This window comes from Lynx rufus, unplaced genomic scaffold, assembly GCF_022079265.1.
Source record: "Lynx rufus isolate CCGP_SWC_20201006 ecotype Redwood Valley unplaced genomic scaffold, mLynRuf1.p SCAF_7, whole genome shotgun sequence".
Taxonomy (NCBI): domain Eukaryota; kingdom Metazoa; phylum Chordata; class Mammalia; order Carnivora; family Felidae; genus Lynx; species Lynx rufus.
Window position 1 is genome coordinate 66,614,958 of NW_025814889.1, and position 14,541 is coordinate 66,629,498.

The window sequence follows — 14,541 nt, forward strand, 5'->3', positions numbered from 1 at the left end:
GAATATTTTAACATTCTTGGGGGAAAATACAACTTCCTGAACAAAAAGGCTGGCAGCAGGAATGGAAAGGGAAGCAACAAACATTTTGGAGAGCCGAGCCGAATAGAAAGTTGTGACTGAGCAGACACTGTAAGTAGGTTAAAGGTTATAACAATAGAAAAGTAATAGTATACATGTTGGTATTGGTTTACTTTATTTCAAAAGTCAAAGTCAAATGTAGACAGTATGCTTTCCCACAAAACCCAGATGTTCCCTAAGAATCTTTCCAGGTGCTACTTCAGGCAGCCAGCGCTTAGGAACAACTGATTGGTAAACACAAAATTGAAGCAATTTGCCATCTCCACTCAAAGCTCTATCTTTGCCAAGAGTTGGGGGCGGGGGGGGGGCACAGGGGTAACATATCACAAAAGTAAATTGAAAGAAAGGCACAGACATCTATTAATATCAAACATTGTTCATTTTCAGGATGAAGAAAGCTAGCTATAGATCCCTGGAACGGCAACAGTAGAATTTGACATCCCTTTGGGAGAATATTAAGTGAAATGAGGACTTTGAAGTGGGAAGTGGTTGGCATTAGACAGAGTCTACCTTAATATCCCTTTAAAAACTCAGACACTGGAATTAGGGCCTAGGTTTTCAAATGGCATTGCCAATCATAAGATTTCCTCAAATCAAAGCACGTTTACATTGTATTTCAAGGTCTCACTTCCAGTGCCATTGACTTATCAAGCTCTGAGTGACATCCCAGGTCGTCTAAACCAGGGATTCAACCATCCTAGGAAATGATGCTTTCTCAGAGTACTGGTGGCATTGCCAAAGGTCACAGAGGCAGTATCAGAAACACAACGTAAGCCCGGGGATTTCCCAGACTTCACTGTCATATTCCACAAGGAAAGAAGTAGTCACATAAATGACATTCAAATGACAAAATGACGTCAGTGAAACAAAGAAATTAAAACCATTTAATTTAAACTGTGAGACATATCTTAGGTTGAAAATCAATCATCTTTCAGCTAGTATACTTCAAACTCCTCTCCAAAAACATTTTTTAAATTCACCAATTCAAATTACCAATTAGGAGAAACATTCACTACCCACTTAATATTGATTATGCCTCCTTTTCCCAATGCCTACAAAGAGGCTTTGGATGAAACCTCTAACATAAAATCAATTGCAATCAGCTTTGTAGTGTTTCTGCTTCCACAATTAATTTGAACGTTGAGATAGCAAGGTAATAAGCTCTGTCCAAACTCTCTCTCATTCTTTGCTTTATGGCTGGGAAACATGAAAACCTATTGAAGACATTAAAGAAGAATGATTGAGCTTTCAATTACCTAGAAAGCCACAAATAATGTGATATTCCCTTTACAGGAGGACATTTAGATAAAAAAAAGATTTTTAAGAATGCCCACAACATCATACACACAGAGATGACACAAAATACAAAGTTCTGTGGGCACTGAGAAGCAAATTTCTCAAAATGACTCTAAAACCACTAATATACTAAGGCTGAGAAACGTGTTACTTTCGATCAGGTATGACAATTATAACCATATCTGGTTCTCTGCACTCTCTTGACAATTGAGATATTCTTAATATATATATATATATATATATATATATATCCTTAATACATATATATATATACACATATATAATAATATATGTATTAAGGATATATATATATTAAGAATATATTTATTTATTTATTTATTTATTTGCAGAGAGAGAGAGAGAGAGCAACTAATTAGCCAAGTAGAAAATATTGACTTTTACAGTTACGTCACAACGCAGTTAGTCAGAATACTGTGCTGACATTTTCAATATCTAAACAATTATTTTATTTATACAGAATTCTGAAGAGCATATTTGTTGTGAAAGGAAACCCTGGAATCTATTATTGAAAAGCAAGCAAGTTAAGTGGTGACTTCATTATTAAGAAAGCAGGGGATGGAAATGACAGAGCTTGCAATCGGTTCTCAACTCCAATGGTATGTATGAATGTCACATAGTCAATTCAATTAATTTCCCTCTACTTTTCATTTACCGGGTCCATCACCTTTGTCCAGCATTTAACTTTCATCTCACCCTGCCTGCTGATTTCTAGTTAAAAAGCCCTCTCATTACTTAATTTCCCACAGCTTCATTAGGTAACTCAGCAGCAGAAAAAGGTAAGAATCAATACTTGGAAGTCAAACACCAAATTGTTAAGGTTTATGGCACTCATCTGAACTGTTTCTACCCACAGCTCTCACCAATAGGGAACAGAAACGGCACAGAGGAACTGTACTCCCCTTTGTGATGGTATTGATATCATCTACTATAATTGTGTCTCTCAGCTTTGTCCTTTCTCTTTAGTTCCCAACACATCAATACTGATAGGAAAGAATCCCACCCTTAAAGCCTAAAATGAGTAACTTATGGAAGAATGCCAGAGTATGTCTAGTGGACAGAAGCATACACCTAAGAACCAGACATACATGGACTGGGTACTCAACCTCACCACCTCCTTGATGTGCGACTTAGGCCAAATTATTTAAACCTTCTTTGAACCTCAATCTCCTCACCTATAAAATAGGACATAAATTGCCTGTTTTATAGAAATTGTGAGGACTGAGTGAATCAGTATATGTTAAGTGTTTTCTACATTGTCTCGCATACATTTTGACTTTAAATAAAATATATAGCATGTTTCTTGACTTCATTACTTTAGCTTATAATTGAATAGTTGTACAGTCTAACAGATAGAAATGCTTCCCAGGGACTATCAATGATACTTTGCTTCTTCGGTGTTTCACAAAGTTAACCGATAATTCCCTCAGTGTTTGGAGTTTTATTCTTTATAGACTAAAATTGACAAAAGGTCTCATAATTTGAACAAGAATACACGAGAACTAATGTCTCTGGCTGAAGAGGCTATAACATTGATGGTTGTAATACATTTGAAAACACTAAGGTATTGTAAGTCAGGCCGTGAACATTGGCCCTTGGGACAAGGCACCTTTTAAATATATCTCACTTTATTATTGGCAATAAAAACCTTCTCCGCCATCAGCCTGAATTATCATCTAGTTGGATCCGTTTTATCACATGTAAGACACGAAAGAGTTGTCTAAATGTCAGCCCACTGATTTTGTTGGTGGGATACAAGAATATGCTTTCACTCTAAAACTTTGTTGTTAAACACTACTTCCAATCTGTCAAATCCCATTGGGGCCACGTGTCTCACTGTGTGGGTTGGTGTGTGGTGTTGGGAGCCATGGGGTAGAATCTGTAGGAACTTCCTATGCATTTCCAAATCCACACTCTTGTGACCACTTTTACTCTGTACCTCCCTCACACTGCATTTCACGTTTCTATGACTTCCCATACTGATTATAAATTTGTCCAAAATACAGGTGTCCTCTCTTCTGTGTTGCTTGTATGCCAGCTAGTAACGTATTCATAAAAAACTTAGCTAAGACTAACAACTACTAAGTGCATTTCTTGTGACAGGCACAATCCTGGGCACTTTGTAGACTTTATTTCATTTACCTCTCCAAGAAGACTATAAATTTAGTTTTTAAATCATTTCTGTATTACTGATTAGGAAATTAAATTCTGGAAGTTGAAATAAGATACCCAAAATAACGTTCCAAAAAGGGATAAAACTGGGATTTAAAGACATCTGTCTGGCTCCTAATTCCACTTTCTTGCTGCTATACTCTGCTGCCCCAAATTCTCATTAATCTTTAAATGCAACTTTCTCATGGGAATAAAAGTATTTAGAAAGGTGCAGCCAGTAGTTTAGACTTGACTCTGCTTATTTAAAGAGGAATAGGGGGGAATAATGAAAATAAGCTATTAAAATCCCCTTGAGAAGATAGCTTACTAATAACTTCAGTCCTAGAAAACTATCCTCAGGAGAAAAAAAAACCATAACTGCTGTCAAGTGTTCGTGAATAAGAATACTCGTTAGCATTATTCTGAATAGTAACTTTTTGAAAAAAATTTTGGAAAATAAGAGAGAAGTCAAATAAATAGTGTGTGCATAAAATAGACTAGAGACACAGAGGGTTATTTTTTCAAAAACAAATGACAGCAATATATACATGATATAATACAAAAAATACAGAAGATAAATTATGTAGAATATAGTATGATCCCATTATATAATGTGAGCATATACACACACACACATACACTCAAGGGAAAGAGAGGGACTGTAAGTATGGCATTATAAATGGGAAAGAAGTGAACTAAATGTTCATAGTTTGGGGCGCGTGGGTAGCTTAGTTGGTTAAGCGTCTGACTTCAGCTCAGGTCATGATCTCACGGTTTGCGAGTTCTAGCCCCGTTTTGGGCTCTATGGTGACAGCTCAGAACCTGAAGCCTGCTTCTCCTTCTCTCTCTGCCCCTCCCCCACTCATTCTCTCTCTCTCCCTTTCTCTCTCTCTCTTTCAAAAATAAAACATTAAAACAATTTTAACGTTCATAGTTGGATGGAATATGAGCGATTTTTATTTTGTATGGATATCCATTTGTAATTCTGAGTACTTAACTAGTATGAAAAGCAGTATTTTAATGCACATAGATGCAACAACTTATTTAACCCTCAAAACAAACACAAGTCACAGGGGCTATTATTCTCCCCACTTTACGGATGAGGAAATTAAGGAACAGAGTCATTAAGTAACTTTCCAACGTTTCACAGCCAGTAGTGGTAGAACTGGTCTAGTTCTACACCCATGCTCTTCAAGGCTAAGTAAAACTGGCTCTCATAAGCAAATGTTATTATTATAAAACAGGTTAACAACTGCATAAAACCCCTTTGAGAGGGATTGTTTTTCTTCCCTGTCTTGAGTGAAACAAGTAGGGAGGCTTCCGCCTGTTCTGCCACAAAAAGGTATGTAAAAGAGCACAGACGTTTACACCCTTTTCCTTGGGGCCCTGCTTTGTGAATTGCGTCCAGACTCACATTCTCCACATCCCAGGGCTGTTTTAGAACATCGCAGGCCCCAAATATTAAAAAATACAAAAGGCAGACCAAAACATTGGTGGAACAACCACATGAGTAAGGCTTTTGTCTGCTAAGATATACCTGGACACCTTGCACATTGAGACTTTAAGATCACAGTACAAATGCCCCAGTACAAATATTCCTGAAACTCTGGGGCTAAGTCAAACCCAAATAGGGCTGAAAAAAGCATCATGGGGTCACTACAATTTTGAACCACAGGACTTCAGGAATTACAGAGCCAGAAGAATAGGATGCTATGCCCATACCACACTTGGCCCTCAGTTTACCTGTTATTAACAGCATAACAGGCGTTCTACTTCTCCTAGCATATAGTAACATTATCAGTTAACAATTAACTTCAAACTTCTTGTCTTTTTTAAAAAGGGTAGAATATGTCTAAAAGATAAACCAACAGGGACTGGGGTATAAACCCCAATTGCTGTGTTTGAACTCTTTCCTCTTTTGCCATAGATAATAAGAACAGCGAATGCACCTACTTCAACCAAACTGGGCCAATCCCCGCTGGACCAAGCAGATTCTCTCTCTTGCAATACGAATTTGCTTTCCCAGGTGGTCTGGAACTGGAACTGTAACATGTAAACTTGCAAAGTATATGCTACCAGTGGATGGAGAAACAGAAAAACAAAGTCTTCAAAGTAAGAGAATAAGGAACAAGCGGAAAGAAACACATGAAAAAGTGAAGAAAGCAAAGAGCATACAGAATTTCAATTATCTTCTTGTTTCATTCACAATACACTTGCAAACTGTCACAGCCTCTCATGGATTCTGAAACCACACGGCCCCACTTATTCTAAGCAGAGAAGCAAGACACAAAAGTGCTGAACCGGACACTGTCATTTCTTTTTTTTTTTTTTTTTTTTTTTTCAACGTTTATTTATTTTTGGGACAGAGAGAGACAGAGCATGAACGGGGGAGGGGCAGAGAGAGAGGGAGACACAGAATCAGAAACAGGCTCCAGGCTCTGAGCCATCAGCCCAGAGCCTGACGCGGGGCTCGAACTCACGGACCGCGAGATCGTGACCTGGCTGAAGTCGGACGCTTAACCGACTGCGCCACCCAGGCGCCCCAGGACACTGTCATTTCTAATGTGTCATTTCTAATAGTGACAGTCCAACAGCAACAAACTTTTTCCTTTGTATAATCTTTTACAAAAGGCCTCTGAACAGTGATGTGTATGTAACACATGTTTAACAATGGGCTCTCCAAAAAAAAAAAACAAAAAACAAAAAACTAGATGCATAAATGTGTGTATGCATGTGTGTATTTATATAATTTGTTATAAACTTACCGACATACAGTATGTGTAGCTGAGCACACAACTTCTAAACAATAATACTAATAATAATAATAATAATATTTTTACTTAAATTCCATAAGGTCAATTGATTCCCACAGAAGGTCTTAAGTGCAGACAACAACAAAATCATAAATCAAGCCCTGATCTTGACTTTCATTATTTGCCAGTTTCCATGGTGTAAATATTCGCCGTGACCAACTTCAGTCTACCAATAGGACGTCACTGAACAGGACTGAAGAGATGAGCAGTAGCACAAGATTGCATAATACTTTCACCACGCAGATTAAAAAGAGCATAGATGTCATGAAAGAGTAGAGAAAACAGTGAACTGTAGTAAAACAATTAGGAAGTGACAACTTTTGACTATGCCTTTATTTTAAAATATAATGCATTAATTTTAGGTTTATATAATTTAATTTTTAATAACCACTATATTTAACAACTGGTGGACAAATTCCTGTCTCAATCCCATTTGAGTCTGGTCCAGCACACCCCTGAAAAGTTATCTCCTCGCACCTGTGTAGGGCAGGGATTGCTAATCCGTATAAAATGACTACAGTCACAGTCATTTCCTCATCAAACAGGTAAACATTTTAATGTGTATCATCAGCACATGGTAAACTTGTTAAAAGCCAAGATTCCTGGGCCCTAGTCCCAGAGATTTTGATTCAGTAGATCTGGTGTGGGTACCTAGAAATCTGTATTTTAACAGGCACACAGCCCTCTCCATGCCAGCTGATTTATTCAGAGAATGACAGCATCCAACATTGATGGACTACATATTCTGTGCCAGACTCACGACACGTGGATTATTCAAGAAACAAAACTTGTCCTCAAGGTGAATGCAGAGACCAAGAATTAACAACATAACTATGATACTAGTACATACCAGCTGCTTTGGGAAAACAGCAAAACCCAGTTTGGGAGAGGAGTTGTGAGAGGGATGTTTGACCTGAGTCTTGAAGAAAAGAGCACAGGCTAATCAAAAAGACAAGGGGGATGAAGGGAGGAAGGGCTATTCAAGGCAGAGAGAGTGGCATTCAGCATAGCCCCATAGGCAAAGAGGAAGTCAGTTCACTGGCAAAAGGGCACGTGCTATGGGACTGTACCACTTATTCGTGTATTGCAGCCACATTTATCCGTCACCAGTTCTAGCATATGGTAAACACATATTGGTTGGACTATATTCAGTCACAGTGTTCATGTGAGAAGTGGTGGTAGATTAGGCAAAAGAGTCATGGCCAGGTCAGATAGGACCTCACGGAATATCTAGCACAAAGTAGGGGCTCACATTTTGTATCCTTCCCTCAACCTGAGTAGTTAAAATTGGTTGTATCACCATTATAAAATTATTGCTGTGAAAGAATTTACATGTGATGGCTAACCCACAAAGTCTAGAAATACAGAATGTTCTTCCTGTTTTTTTTTTCATTGATAAGCTAACTTCTCAGAGAAAATGACCAAAATTATGTGTTGGAAACAGTTCACTAAACCAAAGGCCCAGGGAAACAGGTGATTACTGCATGTTATTTTTCCCACTGGTTTTTACCTCATTCTAATTAATCTGTTTTCAGAATACAATGGGAATGTTGTAAATGTTATTTTATGTGTGTAAGGTTGTATCATTTCAGCTACAGACATTTTAATTAGGTAACCCAATTAACTTAAAAAAAAATCTATGAATTAACATAATGAGAAAAATGAATGCTGGGAGAACTAAACTGGATAGAAGGGAAGTCATAGGGTAGGAGCTTGTCTCTACATAAACACAGCTAGAAAAGAGCACTCATCACGTTAACACACCAAGTTTGTAGCCATCCCAAAACCTCCACGCTATACTACCGTCCCTTCTCTAATGCAAGCCTTGCCCATCCTTCTCGTCTACCCTCAAGCCCCATCTTCTCTTTGTAATGTGTTCCAAGCATTCCACTCCACTATGGTCTCTTCCCTCTCTGTGCACGAACCACATCTTTGGATTTAGTCCGACGTCATCACATATTACGTAATACTTATCTCCCAACCAGACTTTACATTTTCAGAGAACTTCTCTTACATTTCTCCTGGAGCAGAGCATAATTCTCGACATACAAAAGACATTAAACAGTTGGTGAGGGAATAGACTAATTGATTTCCGTGAATTATATTTAGCTTCAAGCTTCAATTGTTAATTTTCTCACCTCCCCCAAAATGAAGATGAAAATGTCATAAAGATTTTTTTAAAGGCCTTCGACTGGGGACAATGAAAGGAGGTTATTGAAAAGGATTCTATTCCTGAGTTGCTTTTGGAGTGTCAGCAAATCATCAGAAGTCTCTAACATAGAAAGCAAGGGAATTCCCTACTCTGCTCGTCCAGAGTAAGACTGAGAGACCTCCAGTTGAGCCTTGTTGCTAAGTGAAATTCCCCCCAAACATCCTAGAATATACGCTCTTTATACTTTCATCAAAGAAGAAAGAGAAAGAGAGAGCAGGTATCCCAAGACTGCCTCTATCCCTGTCTTCTTTACTAATTGACTGCAGAACAAAAGAGGAATATTTACAGAATTCCATACTGAAGCATATAGAAAACATTTATTCAGTAAATACTATTTCCAATTTCAAAATAGTTAATGTTGTTTTAACACTTCCTTTTGTGTCACAAATTGTGTGAGCACTTTTCAGACATCATGTTATGAAGCTCTGATAACATTCTATATAAGATAAATACCACAATTATCCTCATTTTAGAGATGAAGGAGCTCAGATTAAGAACTCCAAAGTAACATGATTGAGACACAAAGCCAGAATCCGTAACCAGGTCTCTTATGCCAAAGCCCAGAGGACACCATCTATGTTTACAAGATTCAATTCTCAACAATGTAAGTACTGTAAGTACTTGGGTTCTATTTCAGGACTTTTTTTTTTTTTTTTTTGCTTTTGAAAACTTAAAAACAAAAAACAAGACAACAAGACACCAAATCAATGATACGGAAAAAAGGCTGGAACAAGGATGTCCAGGGTCTGAGGTATCAAGCTTAAACAAACTGGGTTAAACCCAATTAATTACAAGATTCCAGGCACACCCAATACACACACAAAAAGAGTGGTTAAATGTGGATCCCACTGGTAGAAAGACCAGTGAAGGTACAATTTCCCCATCAGTCCTAAAGAGCTTTTGGGAAACTCAGATTTAATTTATAACATTTTTGTATTCATGCCAGATACAGCCCACATGTCATTCAGGCTTTGCAGGATGTTCAGCAGAGAAGAACTCTAGAAAACACTCTTATTGTAGGACTTTTGGCTATGTATGATGTGTATATACTAATGACTTCCCTGGAGCATCCAATGCCAGCTTCAGGGAAAAGAAAAAGGCCTAGAAATTAATGCCTGAAAAGAGTTTTCCATACAGTTTCACCTGTTCAGTTGACAGGAAGAAATCTCAGGCAACCCTTAAAGCAATAAACATAATAAGGCAAGAGACCCACCTTAGCTATCACTATCAGCATTAGTATCTCCACAGTTGTGAGGTCAGCCTTAAGAGGAAGCAAGCAATCATGGGATGTAGTTTCAGGGATAGCCGAAAGCCTCGCCCCTAATTAACACCTCAATTAGGGTTGTAGGTGCTTGAATTTCCACACACACAAAAAAATCCATCCCTTGGGCTTTAGACTTAGTCTTGTGAAAATGCAAAATAAAGTACGACTGGGGTGACAGCATTTTAAGTTTCCGGGTTTATTTACATCCAAGATTCCCCTTGTTTGTTACATTCTCTCAAGGCAAGTTTTGCTAAGGAAAAGAATTGGAGGGGGGCGGGGAATTGGAAGCACTGAAAACAATCCTGAGGCCAAAGTGGGCAAAAGGGAAGAGAGTTTTCCACTGAGAGAGACCCAAGTATGCAAACAAGAAAGTGGGCTCCAGAGTCAATATTATGCAAATTCTCCCTCTCCTGGTGCCATTATCAATTTAGTAAATATAGTCCGCCTATCTCCTTCTCAAAATCTTCTGCGAAACAGCAATTATGCTGCTTTGTTTACAGGAAAACTGACCCAAGCAACTCAGGCAAGGAGTTGAAATTTACAGTCCTTGGGCAGAGTGTCAGTTGTTACAAGCACTGAAAACTGTGTCTACTTGCAGGCAGAAAGTCGTGACTTCCCAGATTTCAGGTACGGCACAGATTCGTCTGCAAACAGGGCTGGAGCCCAAATCTCTACCTAACAGGCACGAGGCAAGAAGCCCGGAAGGGTGGGGGGAAGCAAGCTGGATGGCTCCAGGAAGTGGGTGGGGAGGCAGCTGCCGGGTTTGGTGCCAACTGTGGCACTAGCAGGTTCGCACACGCCTAGCGGAGGAAGTCCCGGGCCACCGCGCGCAGCGGTCGCAAGCGCTTTTGGCAATGCTGTCCCCCTTCGACTCCCGTCATCACCCAAACCAACAGCTCGGGTCTGGGACGTAAAAAGGGCTTGCAAAGTGGGCGGCGGCCGGCGTTCCCGCCGCTGAGTCACAGCCCAGCCAACTTTTACAGCATTTCCCAGAAAGAAAACGAAAAGTCTCAGTTCCGTAGCCCACCACTCGCTTCTCGTTCCCGCTCTCCGCTCCGTGTCACTGGGGTGACTCGGACCCACAGCTGGGGTGCTTCCCACTCGTCGCGCAACTTCTCACCCCAGCAAAGCCTCGGGGTGCCCCGAGCGCTTCGCAAGCGCTACCCACCCGGCAAACAGGAGAGCAGGAGGAGGGAGGGGAAGGGCTAGCCTCCTCACCTGCAGGACACCGACACCTCCACCCGCGTGGCCGGGATGGCCGCGCTCAGCTGGTTCAAGTCCCCGATGCCCGCAGTGCTGGTGTAGCGGCTGTCCATCTTGGATGGAGGCGCCGCGGACTTGTCCGGCGCCCACATGCAGAGCTCGGGCAGACTGAGGGTTCCGAGCCCAGCTCCCGACAGCCGGGGATGGGGGTTGAGGGTGGAGGCAGAGGAAGGAGGGCGGAGGCAGCTCGCGGGAAGGGGGAGGGAGGGGGAGGCGGACCCGCGCAGAGCCGCGAGGGAACCGCGAGCCAGTCCTGACCCAGGCCGAGGCTGCCGGGGAAGTGGCGCACGGGGCTCCGGGCTTCCCTGCCCCCTCCCTGCAGGCAGCAGCCCCAGCAGGGGACACTCCGTGATCCTTTCCACGCTCTGGGTGTCAGGCTCTGAGCAGCCAGCGAGCCACCCGGCGAGGGGGGGGACGGGGGGCAAGAGACCCAGACCTCAACCGTCTAGGAGCGCAAGCCCCGGCCGGCTGGGCGTGCGGCTGGGGTTGTCTCCGCCTCTACACACCCACTCCCGCCTCCTGGGCCGCGACTCCCTCCTCCTGTCAATCAGGTGTGGACGGGAATGTCACGCAGTTCGCCTGCCTGAGCTGGAAGCTGGAGGTGTGGGCGCCTCTGCCCGCTCCTAACCCCCCCCCCCGTAGGTCCACCCCTCCCCACCCCGCGCTGGTCCTCACCGCACCCTCGAAACCCATGGAGGTCCTTGCCCTCGGGCCGAAGAGCCGGTCCGAGCTTCTGAACTGCCCACCCTCGGCCCCTTGAGGGTTGAGGACAATGGGGCAGAAGGACGATCTCCAACGTTCTGTACGCGGTGCTAAAGTGACATATCAATATCTGGGACAAGGCGGGAACAGGGTGGACTCTAATGTGGGGAGAAAAACTATTTGGGATTTAAGGGGGCCATCTGGTTTCCCTCTTCCCTCAATTCCTCGGAACATGGGGGTCTAATAGGGACAGTTCTTATAGCCAGGGCCCTGCTGCGGCCCCTCGTTCCCAAATGCATGAAAAGTTCTGCCCTGAAACCTGGAGGTCACTACTATTTAATGCAGCTCCCTCACCCTGACTCCCACCCAGTGAGACCCGAATGACACTGGACGGACGCTAGCACAGAGGAGCCGGAGTGAGCGCCGCATTTGGGAAACTGGATTCTGGGGCAGCTATGCTGGTGCCAGAATGCCGAAGCAGACACAGCCTGGGGAGGTACCCGAGGCTCCCCTCCATTGCCATGACCTCATTGGCTGCACCTTCCCTCCGGCCTCACCCGTGCGCCTACGGGTCCCCGAGCGCTCGCCACCAGGGGGCGACGGAGAGCTGGACGCGGCTTTAGGTAAAGAAGCGGGGAGCGTCGGATGGTGGCCGCCTTCTCAACGCGCCAAGCACGGAGTTTCCAGCTGGCAGGACTAACTCAGAAAGGAACTGTTTTCATGGTTCAGAACCAGCCATACGTTGTAACATTTTAATCCACTTGGAGCCACCTGCCCGGAGAATCTGTACAGTTGCCCGCGAGGATGTGTAGGCGTAGTCTTGCCTCTCTCCCCCCTGTCAAGATCCTTCCTGCGTTTCAGTCTTGGTTTCCTTTCCTCATCACCCAGCCCACCCCTTTTCATCCCTTAAATCCGGAGGTTCTCTGGTTCTCTTTTCCCATCACAGATTAACCTGTGGTTTATTACTATTTGGAAATGTCCTAAAACTCCAGACATTTCTCTTATGCTGGCCAAAATTAATTTGGAGGACGAGACCTAGGTGAATTTTTTTAAGGTAACCAGACTTATCTCACAGAAGCCAACAGAAGAAATAAAAGTTTAGAACTTTAAAATAGTACCCAGCCCGTAGGTCCTTTACTTCTTAATTTTTCCCACTTTATTGACCTATAATTGATATATAATTGCACATATTTAAAGTGTACCATTTAATAAATTTCAATACATATATACTCCTGTAAATCCATCACCACAATCAAAATAATGAGCCATTCCATCACCCCAAAAGTTTTCTCATGTCTCCTTTGTAATCAGTCCCTCCTTTCACCACTAAAAACAACCCTCCAGGCAACTACTGGTCTTCTTTATATCACTATGGATAAGTTTGCATTTCTATAATTATATATATATATAATTGTATATGTATATATATGTATATGTATTGTATGTATATGTATATGTATGTATTGTATATGTATATATATAATTGTATATATATACAATTGTAATTGTATATGTATAATTACAATGTATATATATATACAATTGTATATAATTGTATATGGAGATATATATATCCATATATATATGGAATCATATAACCTGTACTCTTTTTTGTGTGACTTCTTCCATTAAGCAAAATTCTTTTGAGATTTAGCCACCTTGTTGAGTGCATCAATAGAGCATTTCTTTTTTATTGTTCACTAGTATTTCATAATATAGATGTGCCACAAATTGTTTACCCATTCACATGTTAGTGGACGTTTTAGTTTTTTCCAGGTTTGGGCTATAACAAACAAAACTGCCATGAACATTTATGTATAAGTCTTAATGTGGGCATATGCTTTCATTAGTTTTGAGGAAAAAAAACTTAGAAGTGAAATACCTGGGTCATAAGGAATGTGAATGTTTAGCTTTTTAAGAAACTACTAAACTGTTTTCCAAAATAGTTTTACTATTTTCCTTTCCCACAACATTATGTGAGTGGGTAACATTATTGGTCTTCTGATCCATGAACACTATATGAGTTCCAGTTGCTTCATAACCTTATCAATACATATTATTGTTATTCTCTTAAATTTTAGTCAATCCAATAGGTGTCTTAGAGTGGGTTAATGACTACTAATGTTGTAATTATGGATCTCGTTGTGGAGTAATCACTAGTGATGAGAATATTTTCTGTGCTTATTTGCTATCTGTATATCTTCTTTGGTAAAGTGTCTATTCAAATCTTTTGCAATTTTTTTTTTATTTATTAGAAAAAGAGAGAGAAAGAGAAAGAGAATACATGCACGCGAGTACACGGGGGAGGGGCAGAGAGACAGGGAGAGAGAGATCCCAAGCAGGCTCCACACTGTAAGCTCAGAGCCTCCTGATGTGGGGCTCAAACTAAGGATCCCTTAGATCTTGACCTGAGTCGAAATCAAGAATCAGTTGCTTAACGGCTGAACAACCCAGGCACCCCTGCTCATTTTTATTGCATTATTAGTTGTATTATTCCTGAGTTTTGAGAGTTCTTTATATATTTTCTATACAATTTACAAAATAACTTCTGCCAGTCTGTGGCTTGTATTTTTTTTTTAATTTTTAATGTTTATTTGTATTTGAGAGAGAGAGAGAGAGCACACCTATGAGCAGGGGAGCGGCAGACAGAGACACAGAATGCAAAGCAGACTCCAGGCTCTGAGCTGTCAGCACAGAGCCCCACACAGGGCTCAAACCCACATACTGTGAGATCATGACCTGAG

General features: G+C 41.5%; 1 protein-coding gene across 1 annotated transcript in view; it reads right to left on the bottom strand.

Annotated features, from left to right (window-relative positions):
- CPNE8 (copine 8) overlaps positions 1-11,368 on the bottom strand; it is a 232,642-nt gene extending 221,274 nt beyond the window's left edge. Inside the window, exon 1 of the mRNA XM_047065738.1 lies at positions 11,051-11,368. Within this exon, the coding sequence (XP_046921694.1) occupies positions 11,051-11,187 (137 nt within the window). The 5' untranslated portion in view covers positions 11,188-11,368. The remainder of the gene's footprint in view (positions 1-11,050) is intronic.
- Positions 11,369-14,541: the final 3,173 nt, after the last annotated feature.